Raw genomic sequence first — 15,492 nt, 5'->3', positions numbered from 1 at the left:
GGAGATAAAGAACTCCGGAGACTTCTACGTCGCCTGAATTGCAAAGTTCTACTGAAAATGACACTCTTCGTGATCCAAAAGCAAAAAATCCTTTACGGCCACTTCGAGTCATTTGGAGCCTTCATTTCTCTATATCCGATTTGAAGAAGCAATTTTTTTTTTGTTGAAAGCATCCTCCAAACTCCCCAAACTCCACCAGACTTCAAATTTTAACTCAAACCAACCAGTTAATAAAATTCAAAACCCAAACTTTTTTTCGATTTTTCACTTTTTTATTTTTCCCTTTTTCTTTTCCACCACATTTTCCAAATATTCCCCAACCTCCACCCTCGCTTTTGTCTCACCTTTTCAAATGCACTGCTTATCAATTGACCCACATCTCGTGAACTCCCCGCCATTTCTGCGCCACACCATTGAAATACCAAACAAACACCAAAATACGACCTCCCACGCCATCCAGAACCCCAGAAAACCCCCAAAACCAAAAAAAGACGGTCCAAATCGGCTTAAAATCGATAAAGTTCGAATACTATTTATCCTCGGTTCCTGCATATACCACCCACACCCACCTCACTTATCATGTGGAGAAATCTCCAGATCTATAACTACCCCAGGTTTCGCCATCCAAAGAACCAAAGAAGAAGAAAGGAATAACAGAACAAACTAAAGAAACCAAAGAAACCCTTACATCTCTTGACCATGTCCAAGTACAAAAACTCAACCACCGTCAAAGACGGTCTGGTCAAACAACAGGTGATTCTCACCAACTACACCTTGGATTCGTCATTAGTGCTTCTTCCAGGAATCATATATAATGTGAGTTTTTCCCGGTTCAAAGCGGCGGCGTTGCTTTCTCGGTTTAAGGAGAAAGTCGACTCGGTCCAGTTGGTCAAGAGTCTTTTGTCTGAATACGACTTTGACTCTGCCTCTTCCGAGTCGTCTGCTATCAGTGAAGATGCTGCTGATGGAATCCAGCATTTTTACAATATGGAGCAGCAGACGAAGTTGAAGGGCGTGCCGGAGGTGAATAACGTGCAGCCGTCGTCGGAGTTTGACTGGCTTGTGCTTGCAGTGTCGCCTAACTTGAGTAAGATCCCGAGCCCGAAGTCTTTGCCTGAACTGGCGGTGGATTCTGCTGAAATGGCTACTATTGTGCGTGTGGTGGGTATTGTGGACGATACGACGAACGTGAAACTTACGTTGCAGGCGCTTCAGCGTGCTACCAAGGTGCCGGGCTATAAGCCTAAGAAACCTACTGAGAGTTTGCTTAAGGTGCACTGGAACGATAAGCTTGACGACCCTGCTAGTCATTTGCAGACACTTAAATCGTCTACGTCGATTTTGTTTAATGCTATTGATCGGTTTGTGACAGAGTACCGCCAGGCCATGCAGAATGCCGGCAAGAACGATGAAAAGAAGAGCGATTTGCTTACATTGAATCCTTTGGCGAATGCTTTGTTTTTGCAACTTGCGGGTTCGAAAGATTTCTCTAAGGCTTATTTGAGCTTGCAGAAGATCGTGTCGAGCTTGACATCTTCTGAAAAGTCTAATCCTAGGAACTTGCTGCGTATTGTGGACTTGACAGCTGCTATTATTCCTTTCCCTAACCACGAGAAGCTCAAGATGCTCGGAACCACAGAGTTGAAGGATAGGGTTGTGGAGATCAATGTCATGATCAGCAAAATGACTGAAGTGTTTGGAAATCTCAAGGAGAACAACAAAATGGTCAACCACTGGTTCTACAACGAAGCTTCGAATATCCAGAGAGCTAATATGGTGGCCAACCAGCTCAAGTCTATTCGTGTCGTTTTGGAAGGTCTCACTCAGAAGGGTAAGGAGAACAATAACAGTAACTCCAACCAGAAGGCGCTTGTTCGTCGTAAGGGCGGTGCTGGGCCTATTTCTTCGTCTAGAGGCGGTCCTAACGATCCTGAGTCGGTTGGCGACGATGACGACGGTGATGATGACGATATCCGTGCTATTGCAAACTTCATCAAGAACAGACTACCGGAAATTGTCTCGTTGAGCGAAGACAGCAAGCGTTTGATCACCAAGGATTTTAAGAGAATCAAGTCGTCTCCTCCTGGCAACGCCGACTTCCATGTCATTAGAAACTACTTGGAGATTGTTATGGATATGCCTTGGGATAAGTTTGTTTCCAAGTTCAAGTCCAACAAGGATATCAATATCGCAGAAGCCAAGCGCCAGCTTGACGAGGACCACTACGGCTTGGACCACGTGAAGAAGAGACTTACTCAGTACCTTGTGGTGTTGAAGCTTTTAGGTATCAATGCCGATAAGGAATACGAAAGATTAGGCATCAAGGAAGCTCAGCGTGAGAAAGAATTGCAGGCTCAACGCGAGAATAGAAAATTCACTAGAGAGTCCAACAATGGCGAAGCTATCATTATTCCTAACAATGACGAGACCAGACGTGCCAAGGAACAAGCTGACAATAGAATCAAGAAGTCTAGAGACATGACAAGCGCCAACAAGGAGAGAGACGCAAAGAACCTTCTTGCTTCCAAGAACAACAGATCTCCTATCATCATGTTGGCCGGTCCTCCTGGTGTTGGTAAAACGTCGCTTGCTAAGCTGATTGCTGGAACGTTGGGTAGAAAGTTCCAGCGTGTTTCTTTGGGCGGTGTTAGAGACGAATCTGAGATTCGTGGCCACAGAAGAACGTATGTTGGTGCTATGCCAGGTACGATTGTCCAGGCGTTGCGTAAGGCGAGATCCATGAACCCGGTGATTCTTCTTGATGAGATTGATAAGGTCGTTGGCGGGGCCAGCGGAGGAGCCAAGTTCAGTGGAGACCCAGCGGCAGCATTGCTTGAGGTTTTGGATCCAGAGCAGAACAACCAGTTTATGGACCATTACTTGGGCTTCCCTATTGATTTGTCCCAGGTGATCTTTATTTGTACTGCCAACGAGCCATACAACTTGTCTAGACCATTACTTGACAGATTGGAGATGATTGATATTGGTGCTTACGATTACAGTGAAAAACTCGTTATTGGCCAGAGATACTTGTTGCCTAGACAAACCAAGCGGAATGGGTTCCCTGATGATAACTTGGTTAGCATTGACGATGAGGTGATGAAGAAGATTGTCCTTGATTACACGAGAGAAGCTGGTGTACGTAATCTTGAGAGAAAGTTGGGTACGGTTTGTCGGTTCAAGGCGGTGGAGTTTGCTGACAGTCTTAATGACAGTGCCGTTCAATATAACCCTCGTGTGGAAGAGTACGACTTGGCCAAGTACCTTGGGCTTCCAATGCCGAACTTGAATAACGAGATTGTGGAGGTTCCACTTCAACTGGCCAAGTATGGCGTGGTGAATGGATTATCATACAATACCGACGGGTCCGGATCCGTTCTTATCTTTGAAAGCATTGGTTTCCACAATGAAAAAGGCGGTACTTCATTGAACATGACAGGACGTCTTGGCGAAGTGTTGATGGAGAGTGCCAAGATCGGCATGACGTTCATCAAGAACACCATGCATAAAGGATTGTGGAACGTTGATAATGCAAAGAAGGTGCTTGAAAAGCTCAACAACCTTGAAATCCACATGCATGTGCCCAGCGGTGCTGTTCAAAAAGATGGTCCTTCCGCAGGTATCACCATGGCGCTCTCGTTCCTCTCGTTGTTGCTTGAAAAGCCCGTTCCGCTGAATATCGCCATGACCGGTGAAATCACTCTCAGAGGACTTGTTTTGCCCATTGGTGGACTCAAAGAGAAGATGCTTGGAGCGCACCTCACCGGCCAAATCCAAAAGATCATTGTGCCACGCGAAAACAGACGAGACGTGATTGAAGAGTTTGTTCAGAAGATCAATGAGCCGCAGAGAATGAACGAGCTCTTGAGAGATAACCAGGATGTGAACTTCAAGAACACCTCTCCCGAAGACTACTTCTACGACAAGTACGGCGTGCGTGTGGTTTACGCAAAAGAGTTCTGGGACGTGATCAAACACGTCTGGGGCGACGAGCTCTTGGTGAAGGTGGAACAAGCGCGTATGGACGAGTACCACTTGTAAACACACAAAAGGAAGAGAAAGTCAATGCATGAAATGGTTGCAAAAAAGACATCGCGAAGATGTCGCAACAACAAACAATGCAGGCCGAGCCACCAACGCCAAAACGTCCAAAACACGAAACAACTCTCCAAATTGGAGATCCGGTACGACCCACCTTTTAACTAACAAATAGCAGAACGATTGATTTTTAACTACGGTGGCCAGTTTACTGGTTTAAACCCGTGCACCAAATGGGCATGTTCTCCCTATTTTTAGCGACACGCAGCACGGGATCCTCTTTTTCTCGCCTCGCCCCTTCTCGCGCCCTTTGGCCCTCCTTGACTCTCTGGTGATTCCTCTACAAAAGCCACTTTCCAAGATCAACTTTTCTGGAACAAACAACATCCTAAGAAAAAAAAGAGACATCTTTGGAAGAGCCTCATTTCTGACACTTTTCTTGATTTCCTTTTGACGTTCGCTTGGCAGGAAATGTGGTCGCTTCTATTTTTCATCTTTTTCGTTCCAGTCTGGGCCAGAAGAACCCTTTCGGCTTCATCCCTTGTCACATGTATGGATAACTCCCAGATCAGTCCTTCTTACTTTAAGGTTTCTTTTGATGCTGATAACAGGGCGCTCAAGTACAACTTGGACTTGAATACGGACATCTCGGGTAGGGTTATGGCCCACGTTCAGGTGTTTGCGTATGGGTTTGTGATTATTGAAAAGGATATCGATATGTGTGATATTGGCTGGAAACAGTTTTGTCCAATGTACCCTGGAGCGATGCAGATCGAGTCTGTGGAGTATATTAACAAGAATGACGTGGATATGATTCCTGGAATCGCTTATACGGTGCCTGATATTGATGCCGTGGTGAAGGTGATTGTGAAGAACCAGGATACGGGCCAGGTCTTGTCGTGCTTGCAGAGTTCGTTTACCAACGGGAAAACGGTTTCTCAGGTGGGTATCAAATGGGCTACGGCGGTCATTGCAGGTTTGGGCTTGCTTATCGCTGCGGTGATGTCTACGTTTGGTAACTCGAATGCTGCTGCTCATATCGCTACGAACGCTGTTTCTTTGTTTATGTACTTTCAGTCGGTTGTGGTGGTTTCCATGCAACACGTCCAGAGAGTGCCTCCAATCGCTTCTTCGTGGGCTGAAAATTTGGCCTGGTCTATGGGCTTGATCCGGACTGAGTTTATGCAAAAAATCTTTAGGTGGTACGTTCAGGCCACGGGCGGCACTCCAACGGTCTATTTTAAGAATGTCGATAAGCAGATTTTGGTGCAAAGAGCCCAGGAGTACGCTTCTCAACGGTACCAGCGTGATCTCAGCATGAGAGACCTTGATTTCGCTTTGAACTCGAATAGAAACTTGCGTGTGCTTAGAGGTATCAAGAGAATCGGGTATAATAACCATATTGAGCCTACATCCATTGTGGTGACGGGATTCACGTTTTTCGTGCTTTGCGGGTTCCTCTTGGTGGCTGTTTTGTTCTTCTTGAGGTCTGGCGCTGTTTTGTTGATCAGAATGAACTCCATGAACCCAAATAGGTTCTCCCACTTGAGAAAGAACTTTAGCACTATTTTGAAAGGTTCCTTGTTGAGGTACTTGTGGATCGGGTTCCCTCAGTTGGTGATTTTGTCGCTTTGGGAATTCACCGTTCAGGATTCTCCTGCTGTGATTGTCATTGCTGTTCTTTTCCTCATCACAGCTATTGGAATCATTTCCTTCTCGCTTTATCAAACCTGGAGATACGGTAAACTCTCCATCCAAAGACACTCTAACCCTGCGGCTGTTTTGTACGGTGATAGCAAAATCCTTCACAAGTACGGCTTCTGCTATACCATGTTCCGTGCCCAGAAGTACTGGTTTGGTGTTGTTATCATTGGCCACACCCTTCTCAAGGGTATCTTTATTGGTTTGTGCCAAGGCTCAGGCAAGACTTCCACGCTTGTGCTTTTCATTGTCGACTTGGCTTTTACTATTTTCTTATTCATCCAGAAACCATTTTTGGACAAGAGTTCCAACATTGTCAGCTACTGTGTTGCCGTGGTGACCACAGTGAACTCGTTCCTTTTCGTTTTCTTTTCCGAGCTTTTCGGCCAGCCCGCCCAGGTTTCGTCCATCATGGGCTGGATCTTCTTTATCATGAACGCTGCCTTTTCGTTAATCTTGTTGATCATGATTCTTGTGTTGATGGGCTTCGCCTTGTTGTCGAGAAACCCAGACTCCAGATTCGCTCCAGCCAAGGACGACAGAACCTCCTTCTTGAGAAAGTCCTCGGTCAAGAGATCTTCCAGAAACTTGCGTGGTGAAGACAAGGCCAACAATGAATTGTTTGCTTTGGGTGCTGCTGCACAAGACCACTCTGACGACTGGGAGAATGAAATGCACAGATTGAACGAGGTTGAAACCAGCTCAATTTCCTCCCACGACCATTCTCGTGAAGATGAGAAGTATGCCTCGGTGAATGAACTCTCCAGACCTGCTGTTGAAACAGAAGAAGGCGAAGAGGAAGAGAAGAAGACCGCCGTGGGCAAATTCAAAGACAAGATCACGAGAAAGTTGTCGACGAAAAAAACCGATCGTAACTTACGATTAAGCGATACCATGAAGGAGGAAGATGCACACATCAACCTGGATTCGCTTACACACATTAACCAGCACGCTCGTGCAGACTCCCATGTTTCAGATGCTGGGTTCTCGCAATACTCGAGCAACCGCCCTACGGAAGGCAAGGATATTTTGTAACTTCGACCAGACGATTATTTTTCTTGAGCCACAATTGGCTTCTTTTTTTTTTGCTTGAAAAGCGTTGTATACTAGTTTGGGCCTTTGTTGGAAGCCCCCCAAAAGGATTGAATTTTTTGAAGATGACCAAGTGTAGACGAACGGTTGAGCTGCGAAAGGTAATGAGCAAACCTGGCCTCTTCCTGAAGTCTCTGTTTCTTCTTGTTGTTCCCGTTGAAGCTGAACCAGTTGCCGAGTTTGACCAATGGAGCTGTGGTGAGTTTATGGATATACTTTGCCAATTTCGACGATGCCACAGACATCCTATGGACTTCACGATCGGTGAATGAATAGTCTTCGTTGACTAAGACGTCTTGTGCCCACAGCGACGCTTCTTTTGGTCCAAATCGAGGGTCCATTGGTGAAGCTGTTTTGAGGTACGGAATGGACTGGGAAACGGAAAGTGGTGATGATTTCCAGTGGAAAGTGCCTTTGGAAGAGTCGTCAGCCACTACAGGTTTCACGGGAACAGCAGAGGAGCAGGGAATCGACGGCGGTTCAGCCCCAGAGTTGTAGTTCTTGATATACTCTTGTTTCTGAGTGGAAGTTAAGTTGCACTGGAAAAGCGCCCCTACAAAAGCGTAGGGCATGAAGAAGACGGTATCCACCGCCGCCAAGTGTTTCCTTCTGGCGACCTTAAAGCAGGATACGTTGGGGGAAGGTAATGTGTTGGTTGCTTCTGGTTTATCTGATTTGAGGCCAAGAAGGCGGCCCATTTTGGGTACGAATTTGGCGAAAATTGATCCTTTTTTTGGAGATTCTTCCATCCCCGGAACCAAGCAGAAGGTGCTGTTGATTTCGTGTGTTTCCAACGGAAAAGTATTGTCGAAATCCGCCTTTCCATTGGTGCATTGGGTGACTTTCATCAAGTGCTCCGTTCGGAACGGTTTCAACGACACTTTATACTCCCTGGCGATTTTAAGCCCTGTGAATGGGAACGGCCCGCTGCTGTCGCATACTGAAGCCGCCGAAACGAAGCAAAAGAGGGTGGTAAGGAAAAGTGGCGGAAGAAACATGTGCTTGTGCTTGTCTTTTTGCACCCATTTGTGTTGCTGAGGGAAAGAGAAAAGATTAAAAGCAGGGAGGTTTTGGGGGGTGATGAGAGGGCGTGGAGGGAGCTATTGGATGATTTTGGAGGGGAATTGATGGGGTTTGGTGGTTTTGGTGGTGGTGGTGAATTGGTTGATTTATGGTTTGTTGGAGGAGGTAAGTGAACTGGAAGTGTCATGATGGGATCTCGAGAAACGGTGATTTATACCAATTTCTGGTAATACTTACTGTTAAATTAAGTGCTTCTGAATGAACAGATGGTGTTGTTTGGTGGTTTTGGTTGTCCAGCTGTGTCTTGGTATAAGAAGGCCATTCAGTGAGTACCTGTTTGAGTTCGTCTGGCGATGAAGATGTTGATTTGTTTGCTACAAGGATAGTAAAGATTCTAGCAAAGAATACACTGGTTCCTTTTACTGTTTCTTTGGACTCCTGGAGGAAGAGATACTGGTGGTTTACTGGAATATACACTTATTCATCTTCTTGTTAGTCGACCACCAAAATCTCCATAAAAAGCGATTTCCAGCCTTCTGAAAATTAAACTAATATAAGATTCCAATGTCAATTAACTCAAAAAACTACTTATCTCTCAAGCCCAGGCCAAACTGGAAGTACTCATTGGAGTCCATTGATATCCTCTTCCTTCATTTCCTCAAACCGATATATCCCATCCATTTCCCACCACAATCCTTCCAAAACTCCCCAAAACTTGCCAATTCATATTTACCCGCCCCAAGTAAACCATCAAAGCTCTTTCCATCAAATTAAATACCATTCTACCGCCCAAACCCGTTCCACTCTGACCCTCACCAAACTGAAAAATCACCTTTTCCCACATACCTCCCCTTCCTCTCGCCCAAACTCCACCAAACTCACCAAACCCCTCCTTTGACCTCCTTTAAACACTTTAAACTCCTCTAATGACCCTCCCTCCCCCTCCTTCCACCACTTTGACCCTCCAAACCGGCTTTTTCGCAGCCAAACTACCTCTCCACCCAAACTCCACATATCTCCGCCCACACACCTCCAATTCAAATTCCAAGACCACCTCCGTACTCCCCAGCACTCCCTCATTCCATCCCCACCAATATCTCATAAATATCACCCCGTTTAAGGAATTTGGCGGAGGGTGTCAACTGCTGACCATGTCTGGTGTACGGGTCTTTCCACCACCATCGCATCACGTGACCGCATCAACAAATCTCCATACACTTCCCGATGAGATGCCCTTAAACCAAACTCGTATTCTTCTCCACCATGGATTCAGCAACTCAGCTGAATAAACCGCACCGCGGCGGTGACGGCAAGAAGAACACGGCTAAAAAGAAACTTCATCAAAACGGCCACAACGCCAAGGCGTTCGCCGTGGCAGCACCGAAAAAACTAGAAAAAATGGCCAGGCGAACCCACGACGTCAACGAAAAACGGTACCACGTGCCCATGGTCGACCGTACGCCTGACGACGACCCTCCACCGGTGATTATTGCCGTGGTGGGCCCGCCAGGAACGGGAAAAACTACACTTATAAAGTCATTGGTGAAGAAACTCACGAAACTGAGTTTAAGTGAAGTGAAGGGTCCAATTACTATGGTCAGTGGCAAACGCAGGAGGCTTACGTTTATGGAGGTGAACAACGATTTGAACCTGATGGTGGATGCGGCGAAGATTGCAGACTTGGTGTTGTTGCTTGTGGATGGGAACTTTGGGTTGGAGATGGAAACCATGGAGTTTCTTAATGTGGCTCAGCATCACGGAATGCCGAGGGTTTTGGGCGTGGCGACGCATTTGGACTTGTTTAAGAGTCAAAGCACGCTTAGAACGTCGAAAAAACGGTTGAAACATAGGTTCTGGACGGAAGTGTACCAGGGCGCTAAGCTTTTTTATCTTTCAGGTGTGATAAACGGAAGGTACCCGGATCGGGAGATATTGAACTTGTGTCGGTTTATTTCCGTGATGAAGTTCCGTCCGTTGAAGTGGCGTAACGAGCATCCGTACTTGCTAGCAGATAGAGTTACCGATTTGACACATCCTCAGCTGATTGCTGAAAACCCGAAAGTTGATAGAAAAGTGGCTATTTACGGCTACTTGCACGGCACGCCGTTGCCTTCGAAAGATGCACACATCCATATTGCCGGCGTGGGCGATTACCATGCTCATAGCGTGGAAAAGCTTCCCGATCCATGTCCTACGCCGTATTTCGAACAGAAACTAGATGAAATAGAGAGAGAAAGAGCTAAAGCGGCTGCAGATGCCGGTGAAGAAATGGCTCCTACAAGAAGAAGACGCAGAAAGAGACTTGAAGATAAACAAAAGATCATTTATGCGCCAATGTCTGACGTTGGAGGTGTTTTGGTTGATAAAGATGCTGTTTACATTGATGTCGGCGATAAACAGTCGTTTGTGGCTGGCGAAGAGACTGGCGAGGGCGAGAAGTTCGTTACTGGCTTGCAAGATGTTCAAAAAACGATGCACGAGCGGTTTGCCGAAGGCCCAGGATTGCAATTGTTTTCCAATTCGGCTCAGATTGAAAATGGCGATGAAAGCGAGCTGGAAGAGGAAAGAGGTCTTTTGGAAGACGATAACGAAGCCAATAAGGGCAGAAAAGCGATGAGAAAGCCTCGTTTATACGGCAAGTCCGTTGCTGAAGATACAGAGTTTGACGATATCGAAGAAGCTGATCTGGATATCGAAGAAGAAGAGCCCAGAATGGTGGAAGTGGATTTCGGTGAAGCCGCCAAGAACGATTTGGAGTTTGCCGAAGACTCTGAGTTATCTTCTGACGAAGAACAGAATGACTACGCTTCCATGGCCAGAAAGCTTAAAGGGTCAGTGCAGCGTCGCTGGAACATCAACCGTCTTTTGTATTTGGATAATATCGACCCTGCTGAAGCTGTCAAGCGCTGGAAACAGGAGGTTGTGAAGGAAGAAGACGAGGAGGAGTCGGATATTGAAGAAGACGAAGATTTCTTTAAAAAGAGAGACACAAAAACGCATTCTGAAGATTTGGATACGTTTGTCCCCAAGTACCCTTCGCTAGACGAGCTTCGGGCCAAGTTTGATGCTTCCAAGGTGGAAGACAGTGATGAGGAGTATGAGAACGGGTACCGTTCGTTGAAAAACCGTCTTTTGGTTGCTCCTAAGCTTAACGAAGAGGAGGGTGAAGAAAAAGAGGAAGGAGACGACGATGAAGAGGTTTATGGAGATTTTGAGGACCTCGAAGGTGAAGACGGTGAAGACGGTGAAGAGGAAGAAGAAGAAGGAGACGATTTTGCTGATTTCGAGGCTGAAGAAGAGAAAGATGAAGATCCAGAGGCCGAGGAAGAAGATGAAAACATGACGGTGGACCAAAAGAGAGAACTCAACGCCGCCAAAAAAGCTAAACTCAAGTTACAGTTCGAAGACGAAGAAGATAGAGAGTTTGGCGCTGACGATCCAGAAGGAGACACAGAAGCAGATACCTGGTACGAGTTCCAGAAGAACAAAATGGCCAAGCAGTTGGAGATCAACAAGGCTGAATACGAAGATATGGACCAGGAAACGAGAACGAAAATCGAAGGGTACCGTGCTGGTTCCTATGTTAAAATCGTGTTTGATAACCTTCCATGTGAGTTTATTGAAAACCTTGATCCTGAGTATCCGATCGTTTTGGGTGGTCTTTTGGCGACCGAGTCCCGTTTTGGCATCATGAACGTTCGTATCAGAAGACACAGATGGCACAAGAAGATTCTTAAATCTCAGGATCCATTGATTCTTTCCTTGGGCTGGAGACGGTTCCAGACGATCCCCATTTACACCACATCCGATTCTAGAACGAGAAACAGAATGTTAAAGTATACGCCAGAGCACGCATACTGTTTTGCATCGTTTTACGGTCCTTTGGTTGCTCCAAATACGACATTTGTTGGTTTTAATCTTGTGGATCAGTCTTCCACCACTGGTTCGTTCAGAGTGGCTGCAACTGGTGTGGTTGAAGATTTAAACTCATCGGTGGAGATTGTCAAGAAGCTTAAGCTTGTGGGACATCCATATAAGATTTTCAGAAACACAGCTTTTGTCAAGGATATGTTTTCGAACTCGTTGGAAGTGGCCAAATTCGAAGGTGCTGCTATACGAACGGTTTCTGGAATTCGAGGAGAAATCAAGAGAGCTCTTTCGAAGCCAGACGGGTACTTCCGTGCTACGTTTGAAGATAAAGTGTTGATGTCAGATACGATTTTCCTCAAAACGTGGTACCCTGTCAAAGTGAAGAAGTTCTACAACCCAGTGACTTCTTTACTTTCCACAAAACACAACGACTGGAAGGGAATGAGACTCACTGGACAAGTGAGAGCCGCCAACGAGATTGCCACGCCAATGGAGAAAGACAGCGCTTACAAGAAGATCGAGCGTCAAGAACGAAAGTTCAACCCTCTCAAGGTGCCCAAGCTGATCAAGAAGGATTTACCGTTCAAGAGTCAGATCCGTGAAGCCAGACCACAATCCAAGCAGACTTATATGGCGAAAAGAGCTGTGGTTGTGGATGGAGACGAGAAGAAGATGAGAGATCTTGTGAATAAGATCAACACTCTCAAGAGAGATAAAGATGCCAAGCGGAAGCTGAAGAAGAGCGAGAAGTTCCTGGAGAAGCTTAAAGAGATTGCCAAGAAGGAAGAAGGCAAGAAGGAGAAGGAGAGAGAGAGAAAGAAGGATTACTTTGCTAAACAGGGTAAGAAGAGACAGTTGGACCTGAGCGAAGGCAACTCTGCTGCTTTTGGAAGCAAGAGAAGGAGATAAAGTGGGGTTAGCATTTATAGCATAATGTATTATAGACGAAAAGGGGTGTAGAAGGTGGTTTGGAGAGTTTTGGAGAGTTTTGGTGGTTTTTGGTTCCTGGTTATGTTTCTCCAAATGGAGTACTTATGGTGAATGGAAGGTGCAATGAAAGTTAAGGAAATGGGCAGGTGGGTGTTTTTTGGGTTGATTTAAGTGGTAAAGAAGACAAAAATACTAAATTTTCACCGGATTTGGTTCTTTCAAGACAAATGGCTGGTACTGTTCTTTGGCAATTAAGAGATCCTTATATGGTACTTGAAGGTGTTTAAAGACCTCTCAATTTAAGGCAACCAAAAGTTCAAATACCCTATAATATGCTTTTTTTGACATCTAGGAGGCTATTTAAATTATGAATACCCAAAAACGAGCTTTATTTGTCCATTGACTGTGGCCATACACTTACTTGAATACTCCCAGTAGTAGCCTCTCCAAACCACCAGTAAATACACTCCATATCCTCCAATTCCGTTCCAAATCAATCTCATTTTATTTATTATGCCCTCTTCTTTCATTCTAAACCCTCTTAGTCTCCTTAGATACCTCCCTCTTCCACTTCCCCATCCACTTTGCCTTCTTCCATTTACAACCTATCAACACTTGTCAACCTCCACCCAACTCACCCAATTCCCGAGGAAATCCACCCAAACTCGACAAATCATATCTTAATTGGCCCCTCAGTCCACCCCAGTTCACCTCCTTCCCAAATCACCCTCGGATATCTTTCCATCTCTCACTTTTCTTAACCTCGTGTGATGCCCCCAACTACTTCCTTAACCTCCACCTAACTCCACCAAACGTGCTCCTTTTTTATCCCCAAAACCACCAAATGAAAGCCCCAGCCACCAGAAATCCACCCATGCAACTACCTTCCCTTCCCTGTCAATATCCACCTCTCTCCCTCCCTCCCTTTACTTTTCGCAGCCATTCCGTTGTGAGCCATACATAGGCATACCCTACTTGCTCCCCCACACCGCCCCCAATTCTCCCCCAATTCTCCCCCAAACGTCCCCCAACTTTCCAAAACCAACAATGACCTAATAATAAATACAATGGGATCATCCCTCCATTTCTTTTTATGCATCTTGTGCCCCCCATCTCCAACACTCCCTCCCGCTCACCTTGTTTCCCCAGATTCGCGACATCACCAACTCCATCACAACTCCATCACAACTCCATCACGAACATCGCCACCAACACACACCCACTTCTATTGTTTCTGCATGGCCTACACCAACAAGTACGTTTCGGACATCCCGCTTAAGCGTCCGCAGGAGACGTTTGTGGATGATCCCAAGCTGTTTGACGAGGTGCTGCTTGAAGAGTTGGAGTTTGACTTGGCCCACGGCGTCAAGGATATCAACGGGCTCCATGTTTTCCACGCAATTGTGGTTTTCCACGCGATGCTTGAGGATTTGATTTGGTTGCGGGAGCATCCAGAGGAGTTGAGGGTTTTTAGAGAGAGCCAGTTGAAGAAGTACGGATTGGTATTGGGAGAGTTGGAGGAGGGAGAGGAAGGGGATGGAGGGTTTCATGGGGACGATTTGGCAATGCCAGTCCAAGCGCCAGCACCAGCTGAGCGAATCGAGGCTGGTGCTGGAGCTTCCCAAGGGTTTGGAGACCCAAAAGACTCATCTGCGTCAGCAGATGAGGCTGGAGGGTCAAGAAGCCGTGAAGACCTGAAACTTGCTCAAACCGGCCCAGAAACCTCTCAAGGTGGCTCTCTGGATGGCTTTAGACCATCTCTGGAAGGTCAGGAAGGCCAGGATGAGTCGAATACCCCTCAAGACCACTTACAGACCAGTCAGGATGATCCAACGACAGTCCAGGACACTCCTTCGTCTTCTTCCCAGCGTGAAGAAAGCCTATCGCAACCTACACCTTCTAGAGACCATAGAGAGACGCAAAATAGACCTTCTGAACGAGTTTTCCAGGATTCGCCGAGATTTGGTGACCCCGGAGACTCCCAAAACCGGCCTGATCTGGCCTCTTCCGACTCGTTCCCTCCCAAATCGTTCATTTCTCGTCCAGGCATGAAAAGCCTTGATTCTGCGTTTTCTACGGTCGATTCAGTATCAACGCCAGATGAACCACAAAGCGGGCTTGGAACGCCAGACCCTTTAGACCCTGTGGAGTTCATTTCTACAGAACTGTTGGTGCAAACGACATCGCTTGAAAGAGTGCCTAATCCAATTACTACCCACTCTTCCAGTCGGCTTCGTAAAGAGGTGCTTTTCCACAGCAACCCAAAGACAAAAGCTCAGGCTGAACATCTAGTGAAATGCTTTGGTTTGGCCAGACCGCCGCCAATCTCTATAAAAGAGTTCCTTCTACGGATCAACAAGTACTCGCCGTCAGTTTCCGTTTCTGTGTATATCCACAGTGCCTACTTGTTGTTTAAACTTGGGGTTTTATTAGATGTGGTGGGTTTTACAGAACTTAACGTTTACAGGTTCATATTGGCGCTGATTCGGTCGCTGACGAAGAAGTGTGAAGATATTTACCAGAAACAAAAGAGCTTTGCTATGGTTGGTGGAATGGCATTGAGAGATTTGGGGAAGATCGAGGTGAGCTTCCTTTACTTGTGTAACTTTAAGTTGGTGGTGAGCGAGTTCATTTTAAATGATTTCTTGAAGAACAACTTTGTGGATTTACGGAGCTTTTGCAGGGAAAGAAAGGGGAATGACGAGTCAATGGACGTGGAAGAGGCAGCCCAGTGAGGGTAGGAAGGGGAGTTAGGTGGTTTGGACGTTTTAGGCGACTTCAGGGACTTTAGTGGTAGCTTGAAACCTGGATTTGGCTGGAAATGCATCTTTTGACTTG

The 15,492-nt window shown here is 46.2% G+C and overlaps 5 protein-coding genes across 5 annotated transcripts; 4 read left to right on the top strand and 1 right to left on the bottom strand. All coding sequences in view use genetic code 12, as the record gives it.

Moving 5' to 3' along the window:
- Positions 1-699: 699 nt before the first annotated feature.
- CXQ85_001993 (uncharacterized protein) lies at positions 700-4,041 on the top strand (the record flags this gene model as incomplete). The annotated part of the gene is made up of 1 exon (XM_025485685.1): positions 700-4,041. The coding sequence occupies one exon, from the start codon at positions 700-702 to the stop codon at positions 4,039-4,041; it is 3,342 nt and encodes a 1,113-aa protein (XP_025341150.1).
- A 468-nt stretch (positions 4,042-4,509) lies between these two features.
- On the top strand, positions 4,510-6,774 carry FLC1 (putative flavin adenine dinucleotide transporter; the record flags this gene model as incomplete). The annotated part of the gene is made up of 1 exon (XM_025485684.1): positions 4,510-6,774. One exon carries the CDS (start codon positions 4,510-4,512, stop codon positions 6,772-6,774), a length of 2,265 nt encoding a protein of 754 aa, XP_025341149.1.
- A 71-nt stretch (positions 6,775-6,845) lies between these two features.
- CXQ85_001991 (uncharacterized protein) lies at positions 6,846-7,403 on the bottom strand (the record flags this gene model as incomplete). Its single annotated transcript, XM_025485683.1, has 1 exon — positions 6,846-7,403. The coding sequence occupies one exon, from the start codon at positions 7,401-7,403 to the stop codon at positions 6,846-6,848; it is 558 nt and encodes a 185-aa protein (XP_025341148.1).
- A 1,714-nt stretch (positions 7,404-9,117) lies between these two features.
- BMS1 (GTPase) lies at positions 9,118-12,633 on the top strand (the record flags this gene model as incomplete). The annotated part of the gene is made up of 1 exon (XM_025485682.1): positions 9,118-12,633. The coding sequence occupies one exon, from the start codon at positions 9,118-9,120 to the stop codon at positions 12,631-12,633; it is 3,516 nt and encodes a 1,171-aa protein (XP_025341147.1).
- Positions 12,634-13,892: 1,259 nt separating this feature from the next.
- On the top strand, positions 13,893-15,389 carry CXQ85_001989 (uncharacterized protein; the record flags this gene model as incomplete). Its single annotated transcript, XM_025485681.1, has 1 exon — positions 13,893-15,389. The coding sequence occupies one exon, from the start codon at positions 13,893-13,895 to the stop codon at positions 15,387-15,389; it is 1,497 nt and encodes a 498-aa protein (XP_025341146.1).
- Positions 15,390-15,492: the final 103 nt, after the last annotated feature.

This window comes from Candidozyma haemuli (genome assembly GCF_002926055.2).
Source record: "Candidozyma haemuli strain B11899 chromosome Unknown C_2014730914, whole genome shotgun sequence".
NCBI classification, from domain to species: domain Eukaryota; kingdom Fungi; phylum Ascomycota; class Pichiomycetes; order Serinales; family Metschnikowiaceae; genus Candidozyma; species Candidozyma haemuli.
Note: the sequence above shows the minus strand (reverse complement) of the source record. Positions and strands in the feature narration are given on the sequence as shown.